The 15,367-nt window shown below is 37.6% G+C and overlaps 1 protein-coding gene across 21 annotated transcripts in view; it reads right to left on the reverse strand.

Moving 5' to 3' along the window:
* The window catches only part of SYNE1 (spectrin repeat containing nuclear envelope protein 1), a 449,600-nt gene that overhangs the window by 25,354 nt on the left and 408,879 nt on the right, over nucleotides 1-15,367 (reverse strand). For all 21 annotated transcript variants that reach the window (XM_072828127.1, XM_072828137.1, XM_072828100.1 and 18 more), the window contains 6 exons: nucleotides 8,388-8,575; nucleotides 6,585-6,735; nucleotides 3,801-3,983; nucleotides 3,410-3,547; nucleotides 1,767-1,958; nucleotides 551-884 (listed from right to left, as the gene is read on the reverse strand). In XM_072828127.1, the coding sequence (XP_072684228.1) occupies nucleotides 551-884; nucleotides 1,767-1,958; nucleotides 3,410-3,547; nucleotides 3,801-3,983; nucleotides 6,585-6,735; nucleotides 8,388-8,575 (1,186 nt within the window). The remainder of the gene's footprint in view (nucleotides 1-550; nucleotides 885-1,766; nucleotides 1,959-3,409; nucleotides 3,548-3,800; nucleotides 3,984-6,584; nucleotides 6,736-8,387; nucleotides 8,576-15,367) is intronic.

The following is a 15,367-nucleotide window of genomic DNA, read 5'->3' on the forward strand; positions in this document are numbered from 1 at the left end:
GTCTCCCAATCTACAGCCTTGTCATTCTGGACAAACTTCTGGTGACCAAAAGCTCTGTGGCTGATCATAAAGCTCGGTGTGCAACTCTCTTCTCTTCCTCTGAACTTTGCTGTGTCTATCTAGGTGACTCACTTATTCTTCAGGTCTCAGCTCAAGAGTCTTTTCCCTAAAGCCTTTCCTCAAAGCTCTGGTTAGTCACCCCTTGGCTGTATTTCTGTACCACCATGTGTACATTATTACTATCCTAGAACGAACACTTCACACAGCTGTTTCTTATCTGTCAGTGTTCCACACTAGAATGAACCATGTATCCCTAATACTTATACAGTGCTTGTCATATAGTAAGAATGTAACACTATGTGGGATAAACCAATGATCATGTCAACTTTTATATTTGATAATCACATTAAATGCAATTATTCTATTATGTGCAATTTGCTCTAATGGAAGAAGGAAGAAGAAAGTTCTGCTTAGTTTATGCATTTCTAATACCATATTCAGTCCTTTTTATTTTCTTTTAAGTTGGCCTATTGGAAGAGCTCTTTCCTACCTGATAAGCCAACAGCTCCCCTGAGGTAGAAATCTTTATCATCCTGACCCTCTTCATCCTCAGAGGGTAGAGTTCTAGACACAGCAGACTCCAGGTCACGACTGAGGTCATAGTCATGGTCCCACTCCAGGGGGATGGAGTCCACACTGGCAGGCGTGTCTCGTCCTGACCGCTCACTCCGCAGGGGCTGGGCGAGTGAGAGGGAGGGGTTGGAGGAAGGCTGGGGAGAGAGCACGCTGTCTGCAGAGGTGTCACGCCAGTGGAGGTCTGAGAGAGCTGCAGAGTCATCCAGCTCCAGCTCCCGGTCAGAGAGGTCATGGTCATCATCTGGGAGCTAGAAATATAGGCAACCCAACTCCATTACCACAGTGGTCAGATGATGCCCTTACCACTGTTTGTTCTGCTTCTCAGGGTTCAAGCTTATCTGGGCCATATTCCTACCTCAGTGGGGATAATTTATAACTTCCTAACATCAAATAAGTAAGAATCCTTTGATCACTTTTTAAAATGTTGTATAAATTAATCTAGCAAAGCTCCAGTTTTATCACTGGTGAAATGGAAATAATACTGAAATGTACTTCAAATAATTAAGATTAAATAAGATTATGTAAATAAATGCAGCAGAGTAGTGCGCCTGCAACACAATGGGTTCACAATGGCACATTTCAGGAATAAAAGGAAATTACTAAGAAAACTTTACCTGGTCCTTTTTTTTACCTTATATCCCAGATGCAAAATATATTTTATCACAGAATATTCCAAATATTCTAACATTTTGTGATGTGATTATGGTAGCTATTAGGAAAGTGGAAGAGAAAAAATTTCAACTAAACAACTTCATCAACTGAGCAACTGTTTTCACTGCTCACTATCATCTCCTTATTTATTCTAGAACCTTCTTTACTTTCCATAGAAGATATCTGCCATGTACTAAGTTTTTTACACATATACTAACTCGTTTCCTATCTGAAGCGATCCTGTCTATAAGGTAGGTAGTATTATTAGATCAGTGTTACATTTGAGAACACCAAGGCAAGAGATGTGACTTGCCCAGGGTTATGTAGCCAACACATGTCAGAGCTCAGAAGGGAATCCAGGCATTCTGGCTCCAGAGTCTAGGGTTTTCCCCACTGTCCAATGCTACCTAACCCTATATAACTAACTCTCTTTAGACTTTGTGACAATGAAAAAAAGAAAAAAAAAAACCATCACATACAGGCAGGCGAATCAGTTTCTTATGGTATCTTTCCACACGCCCAAAGACTTCCTGACAGTAACGCCGGAGTTCATCTAGCTCTTCCTCAATGACTGCCGCATCCAAGGGCTCACTCTTTTCTATAAGCTGTTCTCCTTGGGCAATTATGTGCTCAATCTTATTGTGGTTCAGTGAAATTTCTTGCTGGAAGGCCTAGGGAACACAAATCTCATGTAATTTTTTTGTTGTTCGCAGTGACATAAAATAATTATAAGATATATATTTAGAAAAACCATGCAGGGGATATTGAATTTACCATATAGGGTGATAAGCCAAGAGGCTATTACTTTCTAAAGTCAAACATAAAAATTTTAAATCAGAACAGGAGTCAGAAATGGAATCATCAGAATTCCATGACCAGAACGGCGCCTTCAGCTAATAAAATTTACCACATGGACAGTGTGGGTAGAGAATCACAGAAAAAAAAAAAAAAAAAAAACATTTAAACCCATCATAACATTGATAGTATTGGTTATCCCTAATGAAAAGCAATGGTAACCAATACAGTGCCACTGAAATAAATTTAACATTTTAGAGAGTTAATTAAATATTTTAATTTTAGATTTTCTGATCATATGTCAAACATGACTAAGAGAAACCAACTAAATGATAACTAATGTCACAAATTCTTCTCAGATGATTCTTTTATTATTTTAGGACATAACCAGAAAAGATTATAATTATTTAAAAAACAAGGAATTCTAGAGGATTATTTATACTCGTTATATAAAGTTGAAATGAGTTAAGCTAGTAGGGATAGATTTCAGGGATAAATTTTAATTCAATACAAGAATAAACTCTAGAAGAGTTGAAATTATCCACTAATGAAAAGGGAGCATGGTGGTAAGTTCTGTGACCCTGCCAGAGTCTAAAAAGAAAAGATTCAACTGCCACTTGGTAGAAATTTCCTGTTGAAGGTTTTAAATATTGGTTTGTCTATGAAACAACTTAGAATAGTCAGTGGGGGACGGATCGGGTATAGGATCAGGGCTCGCTGTAAAAAAAAAAAATTTTACATTTTTTTCATCCTGAGAATCTATTTTAGGATTTTTTTCATCCTGAGACTTTATCCTTGCATAATTCAAGTTGTTAAAACACTTTTCCTTTTTAGGGACTCCTTATATTTAATGTGTATCACTCCTATATAAATTTTTAATTAGTCACTGCATTTGAACTGCATGGTGAAACATAACAATTATGCTTAAAAATTAACTTGGCCTCTAAGGATAGGGAATAATAATGTGGACTGAAATTCCAACATGAGAAAGTTGGAACATGGAGGTCAAATAAGCTATTTGAAGGTGGTAGCAACAAAGCAAAAAAAAAAAAAAAAAGAAAGAAAAAAAGAAAAGAAAAACAGCCAAAAAACAAGATTCCTAACACCTTGGCAATGAAGTTAATAATTTAAAGTATATAGGCTAATGGTAGCGATCTCTTTAATGTTCTTTATTTTTTTAAATATATTTTGTATTTTCTGAATTTTTTTTCCAATCAAGAACTAATTTTTTTCAAAAGAGTTCTTTACTATGTTCTTTACAAGAGGATCTACAAATCCCTTCCTCTTCACACCTTCTTTGCAATTTGAAAAATCACTACTATATTACCTTGAGTTGCTTTATTTTAGCTTGAACATCACACTCAGAAAAATGCTCAATATTAGTGAGCTGTAGATCCATCTCTGTCAGCCACACCAAAATGCTGTCCCGTGCAGTCTCAAACTCCTCACGCTGGCCAATGAAATGCTAGATGTGAAAAGAAAATGATAAAAACTAAAGTCCATATGCACAGATAGAGATGGTACCACCAATTCCAATGTTCTTATGGGAAGTCATTTTCTCAACAATGTGAACTCTGTAATCCTTTACAATGTAAATTATTATATAAACCACTCTTGCTACCCAATCTTACAAAATCACTAAGATTATGTCTAATGTGTTCAAATGGCCCAATCCTGTCCTCTGGGTCTCTAAGCGACAGAAGAGGTGTAATTCAGACCTTGAGTCTGCGCAAGATGGAGGTGACACGCTTTTGCAGGTTGTCCCATCTCTGGTTGCCTTCATGAACCATCTGCTTTAGGCTACAAGCAGAATCGGTGCGGTTCTCTCTGGCCAGGCGACGGTACTGCTTGTTGATTAGTTCTAGCTGGGTCAGGCTCTCGTGGACCTGTCGTTGGAAAGCCTAAGACCACAGAGAAGCACGCATGTCAGTGAGGGGATCAGTGAAGGGCTCTCAGCGAGAGCACCTGGCCTCATACTGTAGTGACAAGGAAAGGACAATTTCTAATGAGGGTTTATTTTCCCTTGTTAAAGCAGAGTAATATGACCCATATGGCTTAAGGAAAGGGTGTAGATCAAACAAAAATATGAAAGAAATTGGTAAACAGTAATAACTATATGTGTATATATACAAATACATATACATGTATAATATATATATGCTGCTGTATTATAGCTTTTAAAATACTGAACAGCCCCCAAAATTTTCTCATGAAACAAATGATTACACAAATATTTATGTGTGCTCAAATGTGAGTCTGAAAGGTTCAAAAATTTCTGATGTCAATACTGAGAAAAGGTATATCTGCAAAAGAATTCTCTATTTATGAAAGATGTACTCTAAAAATCCAGAAACTTCAATTCTGATGTCTATTAAAATAATTAAACCCACTTTTTGCAGAATGTATCTGAATGCGAGCTGTTATATCTTGGGCAAATTTCATAACTATACTGTCATTTTAATGATTAAAAGTTAAGTTTTTAAATGATTAAAATGTCCAATCCACTTATGGCTGTTTAGTTGTGAGGTTATCCTATGTACACTTTAGAGTTTCAAAAGGTAAAATACTCTTTCTTCTTTCTCTCTGCAATATAGCATAGTTCTATCATAAGAATCATTTAGTCAAAATAAAATGAATCTATTTTTTTTCCAAATTCATATGTATGATTTATGACTGGTGTTTATCCTGACACTGGACAGAAAACTGTACAGTCCAGCAGTCTGTACTCATCTAAATCACAAAACTCTGCTTCCTTTGGCTCATTACACTGTTTATATACTACTACATCTGTGCCTCTGATATGGCTTTCCTTCTGAGAGTTGCTTTAAGAGACTTGGTCTTAGTAAGTCTAATCTCCAATTCAATAAAACAACTTGAGTTATTTCCCCAGAAGAGGAAGCAGGAAGGGAAGTTCAGCTTTAGCCATTACTGGGAGTCATAGAGTTTGTTTTCCCACTGGAGCAGTGATAGACACCACAAGTGGGTACCCAGACCCATCTCAAACTGTTATTATTTGAACAGGAAAAGGGTGTCCTCGAACAAAATCTTGTTTTTTTAAATTTATTTCTGTCTCTCAAGAACATTAACTAAAAAGTAAATGATAAAATCATTTATGATAGAAGCTAGACATATGGCTAACTTTTGCCATAAAATCTGAGAGTCTAAAATAGCATCAAAAAGGACCAGACATAATCTGCTTTGTAGTGTAAGCCAATTACAGAAGGTTTTAACCTTTATGAAGCAGAGCATAATAAGACGGAGTACATGAATACCTCACTACCACTGGTTCATGCCAGGAGGACCTGAACTCCACTGGATAGTGGCTCTTCACTAGAAATTTTCCAAGAGAAAACATTTTAGATATGAAATTATTTTCCTGGAATTTAGTGGGCTTGTTACACATAACTCCATATTCAGACATCGGAATAACTTTTACTTATTTTACACAGTATTTGAACATTTTTATAGATTTCTATAGCTGCTCATCTAGGACTCTTTGATTTTAAACCCCACAAGCAAAAAGCCAAACTTCATATTTATTCTGACAGGCCTCAGTAAATGCCAGGCAAACTGACATTACAAGGTAAAAATAAATTCAACTGGATTTGGTTTGATTTTTAGTCTTATTTTTAATCATCTCAGGGAGCTTGGGGCAGAATTAGCAACCAAGAATGATCTTTGTAAGACACACGCATCAGGACGTTGCTGTCAATATCTATGGGTACACACCTGCCTGTCAGAGGGAAGTGATGGGAAAAGAAACTTCAAATTAAAACATGGTGAACTTTAGACTCTGTCAGGTCCTCTGTGGAAGTGAGAGGCAGCTGTTAGGGTTGTTATCATCCCATGGGGATAGAGTAGACCGAGATCACACAAATAGGCAGTACACTGAAGTCAGTTACTGAGCGGGGCCTTCATGAATATGATTATACTGTTGCTGTTTTTGTCTCTGTAACTGAAAAGTCTTGGGGATCCAAGGATGGCATCGTTCTTCATTTGTCATTAGAAATGGCTTATGATTAAAAGTATTTTATTTAATTCTGGAGCCAACTCTACATTACAATGATTGTATATCTATATCTATCGATCTATCTATCCACATCTATTCTCTAATTATAGATAAAATAAAAATCAAGAAAATATATTTGGAAGAGATTTTGATAGTATAGAGCATCATATTTTCACCTTAGATGGTGGATAATAAAAAATTATGAAATTTTTTAAAAAGCCAAGATCTTTTTTTGGGAATCATGATTTGTGTTTTGTAACAGAATTTCTTGTCATTATGACTTTATTTGTAATTCATGAGAACTTAATATAAAGCCCTCTTTTTCCCCCTTCTTTGCCTGTGTATGAGGCAGTAATAAAGATGACCATAAAGTCATCATCCAACTGTTTCAACAAATAATGTGCAGATGAACAGTTAATGTCTTGAGACACCAACTACTAACTGGCTATACTCATAGCAAAATAAGGGCCAAATATTTAGAATTATAAATCACCTCAAATTTCTTTAGTTCTTCCTTGGCAACTGTATAGAGCACCCCAGAAGAGCTGGGGAAGGCAGCTGTCCTTTCTGAAATCTTGAGCCAATCTTCAAAACGAGAATAATCATCGAGAAACTTCTGCCACAATCGCCATGTCTCTTCAATTCTGAGACAGAAAACGAAAAAACAGTTTCTGATTGTTTGAGACTGTTGATGCTTTAGAACTCTAATGCCTGCAATAGGATTAAGAGTGCCCAAGCAAGCAACTATTGTGCCAAACAATAATTGTGCCGTCCGACAAATTTGACCAGAGTGAAAAAGGGACAACTGTCTGAGCTAAAATGAAACAGCTGTGAGTTTGGAAATTTTTTTTGTTTTTGTTTTTGTTTTTGTGTTTTTTTTTTTTTTTTTTAAATACACATCCTGAAGCTCTGGATTTGGAATTAGTAAAATTACGTATTATAAACATATAAAACCCGAACTGTTCTGTATACATGCAAGGGAGCTCAAAAGTGCAATGCCATGTTTGCAGGGCACACTCATGCTAAGATTCCACTGAAATTAAACCAGAGTCTCAAGCTGCATGTAGGTCCAACATCAAACTCACCCTCACTAAAATTAAACCTATCACAGCAAGACAAATATTAACCTTTCAAGAGTTCTCCAAAGAGTACACAAGATGATTTTCTAACCCACTACTCTTTATTACTGCCTAGAATTTCAAAGGGCTTTTCCAAAACCTTTAAATTTCATTTTTATGTAATTAATATTACTTTTCATACCACCAATTTTTTAACAATATACTTATTCGAGGGCGTATTTTTATTTTTCTGAATTACATTTAAACTATTAGGTCAGGCATAATTGTTTCATAATATACAGTATATTATATTTGTATATAGTAAATTTATATATAGTAACTCCCCCCATCTATGAGGGATCCATTCCAAGACTCCGTATAGATGCCTGAAACTGTGGATAGTACTAAACCCCTGTATATACTATGTTTTATCCTAGACATACATATAATAAAGTTTAAACTATAAATTAGGGACAGTAAGAGATTAACAATAACCAATAATAAAATAGAACAATTATAATAGTACACTGTAATAAAAGTTACATGAATGTGGTCTTTTTCTCAAAATATCTTACTGTACTGCATTGACTCATCTTTTTTATTTTTTCTTAAGATTTTATTTATTTGAGAGAGCGGAGGAAAGAAGTAAGAGTGTGGGGGAGGTGCAAAGGGAAAGGGAGAAGTAGACTCTCCACTGAGCAGGGAGTCCAACCACATGACACATGGAGCTCCATCCTGGAACTGATCATGACGTGAGCTCAAGGCAGATGCCTAGGTACTTAACTGACTGAGCTACCCAGGCACCCCTGAATTTACCCTTCTTGTGATGATGTGAGATGATAAAATGCCTACATGATGGATGAAGTTATGTGAATGGCATAGCTGTTGTGACTAGTGTTAGGCTACGGTGGATCTTCTGACCCTACCCCAGAAGGAGTATCCTCTGCTTCTGGATCCTGCCCGACCATGGGCAACTAACACCATGGAAAGAGAAACTATGGATACCGTAGGGGGGTAAACTATGGTATGACCTTTATGCTTACTTGTTTTCCCAGCTAAACGTAGATGACGGCAACTTTGGAAAATCAATGCTCCTTTTTTTTTTTTTTTTTTTTTGCTCCTTTTGGACATTACAACCAAAATGAAATAGTAAACAGTGAATACTCTGGGTAGGTTTTTTTTTTTCCTTCTATTTCTGGTCCTTCCTCTTTCCCAGCTCTTTGAACCTGCCCACTTACTTGAGCCTTCTTTCCATGGACATGGCACAGATATTTCTCCATCGCCGGTCCAGGTTTCGCGTCGCCTGCTGGATGGAATCACACTCTGCATCCGTGGCGCAGGCATCACAGTCATGAAGCAGGACCTCACATAAGTTGAGAACAGAGGCCACGCCTGTGCTATGTTTCTCAATGTCTCTCTGAAGCTCCTGTGGGGAATGAGACATGCTTTATTAAAATACTTGGATACAGATGAGAAAATCTCTCCTTTCCTTGAATCCATGAGGTTTCTTCAATGTCTTTTATGAAATATGGCAACCAAAACAGGAGAAAACAAATCTAGAGATATTTTGGCTATGTGAGCAATGCCAAAATATAAACGGAACAAGTGAAATAGACTACATTAATTGTATTAAGAGTAAAGTTAGCCACATGGGCTATCATTCCATTTATTTGTATCTTCTTCAATGTCTATCTGATTCTTACAGTTTTCAGTATAGAGATCTTTAAACTCCTTTGTTAAATTTATTCTGAAGTATTTTATTGTTTTGGATGTTATTGTAAAGAAATTATTTTCTTTTTTTCACATAATTCATTGCTAGTGTATAGAAGTGTAACTGATTTTTGTATGTTAAATTTTTATTCTGCAATTTTACTGAATTTATTAGTTCTAAGAGTTTTTTAGTGGAATCTTTAGGACTTTCTTTGCATAAAATTATGTCACCTACAAAGACAATTTTATATCATCCTTTTTGATTTAGATGCCTTCTATTTTTTTCTTCTCTGATTACTCTATCTAGGAGTTTGAGTACTATGTTGAACAGGTCTGGTGAGAGTGGGCATCCTTGTCTTGTTTGCATCTTAGGTGAGAAGCTTTCAGCCTTTCACCACTGGGTATGATGCCATATAGTCTTTATTATGTTGAAGTGTACTTCTTTTATATACTCACTTGGTTGAGAATTTTATCATTTGAATTTTGTGAAATGCTTTTTCTGCATCTATTGAGAAATTTTTATACTTCAGCCTAGTAATGTAATGTATCACATTTATTTTTATATGCATTTCAACTACATCATTGTGTATGATCCTTTTAATGGGCTATTGAATTTGGTTTGCTAGTACTCTGTTGAGAATTTTTGCATCTACATTTATTCATGAATATTGGCCTATAGTTTTCTCCTCTTGTGTTGTCCTTATCTGGCTTTGGTATCAGGATAATGCTGGCCTTATAAAATGAGTTTGAGAGTGTTTCCTTCTCCTTAATCTTTTGGAAGAGTGAAAAGAATTGGCTTTAAATGTTTGGTAGATTTCACCTGTGAAACCATCTGGTCTTGGACTTTTCTTTGTTGGGAGGATTTTGATAACCAATTCAGCCTTCTTACTCATTTCTAGTCTGTTCATATTTTCTTTTTTTTTTAAGATTTTATTTATTTATTCATGAGAGTCATAGAGAGGCAGAGACATAGGCAGAGGGAGAAGCAGGCTCCCCACAGGGAGCCCAATATGGGACTCGATCCCACAACCGAGGATCACGGCTTGTGCCAAAGGTGGACCCTCAACCACTGAGCCACCCAGGTGTCCCATATATTTTCTATTTCTTCATAATTCAGTCTGGTGGATTGCATGTTTCTAGATATTTATCCATTTCTTCACGGTATGCTATTGTGATCCTTTGTATTTCTTGTAATCTCTCCATTTTCATTTATAATTTTATAGATCAGACGGTGCTACTGGCTGGGCTCTGTGACTGGGTAGAGCTATAGGCTGGGCTCTGCAATCACTCCTGGTTAGGTAGGATAGCAAGCTGTGATCTTAGATCAGACGGTGCTACTGGCTGGACTCTGCATTCAGGTAGAGCCACAGGCAGGGCATGGCAGTTAGACTGGGTCTCAGGTTGTGTTCTTGGATTACATAGGGTTGCAGGCTATGCCCTGGAATTGGGTGAGGTGATAGTTTGGGCTTTGCTTTCAGGTGGGCCACTGGCTGTGCTACTCTGTTGGGCAAGGTCACTGACTGGGCTCTCTGATAAGGAGGGACCCTCCACCTATATTCCAAAGTGTGTGGAGCTAGAGACTATGCTCCATGGTTGAGCTGGGTCACTGTCCAGGCTTCCTTGTCAGGTGGGGTCACAGGCTATGCTTGGTGATTGGCTTGGGGTCACTGGCAAGGCTGCCTGCCTGAATAAGGTTGCAGGCTGTGTTTAGTGATCAGACAAGGCCAGAGGTTGGATTGCACTGTTGAGTGGGGTTTCATCTGGGCTCCATGGCTGGCTAGGTTGTAGGCTGGACTCTGTGGCTAGGCAAGGATGTAAATTGATATCTGAGGTTGTCCAGGGTCACTGTCCAGACTCCCTGATTATATGGGGCCAGAGGCTATGCTCAGCAGTTGGGTAGGGCTGCTGGCTTGGCTCCCTTCTCAAGCAGGGCTGTTGGATGGGTTCCGGGGCTGCCTGGGTTCTCTGGCCAGACCTTCTGGTGAGGAAGGATGAAGGCTATGCTCAGCTGTTGGGCGGGGCTGGGAATTGGCTTCCCTGCCCAGGTCAGATGGTAGAAAAGGTCTCCAAGGTTAGTATGGCCCATTGTCTGGGGACTCAAATCATGCAGAATTGCCAAGTGAACTCCCAGGTCAGATAGGGCCACTGGCTAGGCTCTACTGATGGGCAGCACAGGCTGGAATCTTGGCTTGGGTGCAGCTGCAAACAGGAATGCAGTCTGCCAAGATGTGAGTGCTGGTTGCAGTTAAGCCTCAGCCCCTGTCTCCCTCACTAACTGATCCCCAGTAGTCAAGCCACACAAGTTCCCTTAGTACTCCCCATGAGTTGAGACTAAGACTCCTGGGAAGGGTGGGGCAGCCGGGGGAGCTAGATGCCCATTTTGGTCAAGTGGTGCCCTGTTGGTACAACTCTGTGACAGCCAGGAAGGATTTTTGCGGTCTAAAGTGTGACCACTTCTCTTAATCTTTTAACGTGGTCCTTCCTGGTCTCTGGGGTCCAGGCTGGTGCTTCAACCTTACCCTTGGGTTTTGGGAGTTTTACAGAGGTCTTTTGTCTATAGAGAGTTCCTTGTTGGTGAGGGGAACTTAAGTCAGAGATAACCTATATAGCCATATTGATGATGTCATTTCTCCACATACTTTTTGATCTACCCCAGTGCAGAAACTCATGGGGAGACCACTGTGGTAACCAGGGTGAGGGTATGAAAACCAGAACTGTAAACTGATAGATTGTTGGAGGCTCAGTGTAGACAAAATAGGTAAAAATTCCAGATGAGCTAGTCAATGGATGGAGGAGCCTGCACAATTTTTTGAAATTTACTCCAGGAGATCAACCAGGTTCCCATAGTAAATATCAGAGAAAAGACCCGTTGCTCATCTGCTCAAAAGGTTTTGTTAAAATCAATTATATGAAATAAGCTTGAAGAGGGTTATAATTATTATCCATATAATTATGGATAAGCTCTAGTACAGATAAAGATTTCAGTCTTAGCTTTAACCTCCATTGGTAATGGTCCTGACTTGACACAGTGTCTGAATTTGTACTTCTTCATCTATAGCACACAGAAATTTGACAAGATGTTCTCTGAATCATCTATGTATATTCTATGTATATTTCTGTCCAATTAACTGTGTAAGAATTAACTACATTGGCAAGAGAAACATACAAAAATACTAAAGAGGAGAACAGAAGAAAATATATTTCTTTTGAGTATAATCTCTTTTTAAATATTTAAGAGAATCTTCCTCTTTGGAGATAGACTACTATTTATCTATCTTTTACAGCATGGATCCCAAATGCTACAATTTTTACAGAATCATGGTTAAACATTTGCCACAAAGGAAACTGAAGTGAATATGATAGGATTGACATAAAATTTACTAAGTATGAACTTTGTGCTTGGTGCTGTGCTAAGTGCTTTTCACATTAATTTTTATAATAATACTGTGAGCCATGTACTCTGATTATCAGCATTCTATACACATGGGGGTTAAAATGGTTCACTATTCAGGTCATGCAGAAAAGTGGTGAAAATCAGATTTGAACCCAGGGAGCCCTTACTTTTAACCACTGATACAGAGTTATTTTTTCAACTTTAACTTTAATTTAAAAGGCAGTATGAACATATATTAATTAGTCAAAAACTACTACTAAGCTTCCAGTGAAATAGTTCCCTTTTCACTCCTGATTCTCATTTTCCAGAAATAACCTTTTCTATCTCTTGTATCACTGTCTTCTGGTTTTAACTTCCATATTTATAAGTGGCATGTTTATGTTGCTAATTCTTGATTTTTAAATTTTAGACATTATCTATGCTTCTATAGTAGAGACAGAATACACTTCTACCTGACTCACATGGCTCCAGTTACTGTTTCAGCACATCTTATAGCTGGAACAATAATGATTGTTTGACTGTGGTTATTTAATATGGTTACTTAATATTTTTCATATATGAGCAACAAACTATACTATGGTTATATTTCTTTTCTTACATAACTTTTTGTGTTTATGGAACTAGTAGCTCTCTCGTAATAGAGTCTTACTCCTTGGAGACATCCCTCCTGTAGCACCCAATGCCTTACTTCAGTCTGAACAGAGGTGCTCCAGGCTGCACGACAGCTGGCATCTGGGACATTCCTGTTCCCTCACCATCTGTCCTGAGAGTTTGCTTCTCTCTCTTGTGTAGAATATTCTTCTTGTTTTTGTTTCAGTATGTACATCTTTCATTGGCTTCTTCAGAACGTATGTGTAGGAGGTAAGTATTTTATATATTAAATGGCAGGTATAGTGCTCTAAATCATAAATAATTTTCTCAGTTTTTTGAAGGCATTGTGTCATTATCTTTTCGCTTCCACCATTATTTTGGAGAAGTCAGACTTTTTCATCTTGGAAACCTTCAAGATCTTCTCTTTGTCTCCCATGTTTTGAAATTTTATAATGGTTTTGCCTTGTTTTTAATTTTCCTGGGCATTTGTAGGACTTGTGCTCTAGAAGCACAGTTGATCCATGAACAATGTGGGGGTGGAGGTTGCCAATTCCCCACACAGTTGAAAATCTGCATATCACATTTGACTCTCCCAGAACATAACTACTATTAGCCAACTGCTGACTAGAAGAGGCCTTTCCAAAAGCATAAATAGTTGAATAATAAATATTTTGTATGTTATGTGAATTATATACTATATTTTTACATTAAGCAAGCTAGATAAAAGAAAATCGTAAGGGAAAGTAATCCACAGTACTGCATATTTTATTGCATAAAAAAAATCCACATATAGGTAGGCCCACACAGTTCAAACCTGTGTGGTTCAAGAGTCAACTTTACACATTTTTTAGTTTGGGAATTTTTTTTTTTACATTACTACATTAATAATTTCTTCCTCTCTATTTTCTTTCTTTCTTTATTATTCTTTTTTTTTTTTTTTGTGAGGGGCTTTTATGGAATAACTAATTGGATTTTAAAACTCTTGCATTAACCTTGGCTGTAATGTAAGACTGGCTAAGGGGATCTCTGGGTGGTTCAGTGGTTTAGCACCTACCTTTGTTCGGCCCAGGGCATGATCCCGGAGTCCCAGGATCGAGTCCCACATCAGGCTCCCTGCATGGAACCTGCTTCTTCTGTCTGTGTCTCTGTCTGTGTCTGTGTCTCTGTCTCTGTCTCTGTCTCTCTCTCTCTCTGTGTGTGTGTGTGTCTCATGAATAAACAAATCTTAAAAAAAGAAAAAAAGACTGGCTAGTGACATGGTGGGAGCTGAGGCAATGGGGTAGGAGTCATACATACCATTTGGTACAGAGCATCTTATTTAATCTCTTTATTTTTCATATAGTGACTCCAGCCTCATTGGTGCCCTGTAGCCTTAAACCCAAAGTCCCTCTGGTTTGCCTTCTCCAGAGAGTAATCCTCGGGTCTTCCACTAGAGTGAATGAGGCAGAGTTGCCTGGCTAGCTGGGATTAGGGGGAATCTGCCAGTCAAACCACTCCTTATTCAGACTTTCAAGCAATCTTCCATTTAAAAACCCTACAGACTTACTCTCTCCACTCCCTGAGCCTTCTTGGAATTCTGTAGCATGAATCAGCTTTTTCCATCCTCTAGTCTGCTAACACCAGTAACTATTCATCTATCCACTTCTGCCTCCTAAAATTCTGATGGATGTCTGTCATCTTTATCAACTTCTTTCCTGGTCTCTTTGCCATTGTGGGTCTTGACCTCCCCCGCCCTTTCCTATCATTTTATTGAGGTTTAGAACTAGGTAAGCCTATAAATAAATGCATATGATCGATTTGCCATATTTAATTAGATATTGTTTTGATTTTCTTACATTTGCTAAATTATAATAATGGCTATTAGGATTTTAACTGTTTTTAACCAGTTCTCATTGGTAGATACCATTACCATGTTCTCCAGGAATATTCAAGGAGCTGGAGGCCAACTATAACCTCAACAGCTCAATTTTCGAATTTCAAACATGAGAGAATCCATCACAGGGCTTTACTCTTACAAACATGGAAAAATGTTCTGCTATCAATTTTTTTAAGACAAAGAAATGCTACTGAAATAATCCCAATATCTAAAAAATATATTTTAATATCTATTTGCATTGGTTTAAATAGTTTGTAAAATAAAGTATATGAACTATTTCATAAGATTTCATAAATAGGCCTGTATATATTTTATAGTATTTTTAAGTTAAGAAACTTGGCTATAATGGCCTAAATGTAATGGAAGTAACCAGAGTGTGGATAGGTTAGATTGTTAGGAGAATCTAACAGCATGGAGTAGCAAAATTTCTCATGGACGATTTATGGTATTTACTACTAACAACTGGAGTCTGCTAAGCTTAGTAAAATCAAGGAAGGAAAAAAATGAGGAAGGGGAATAGGAGTTAAAAGTCCTTTGTGTATGTATTTTTCATGGCCACTCTTTTTTACTTTTTGGGGTAGTTTATCATATGCCAGTGTGTTGTGTTGTCTTTGCTACACACATGAAGGTAAAATTACAGTCTGTGG

Source organism: Canis lupus, chromosome 1 (assembly GCF_048164855.1).
Source record: "Canis lupus baileyi chromosome 1, mCanLup2.hap1, whole genome shotgun sequence".
In the NCBI taxonomy this organism is placed as follows: domain Eukaryota; kingdom Metazoa; phylum Chordata; class Mammalia; order Carnivora; family Canidae; genus Canis; species Canis lupus.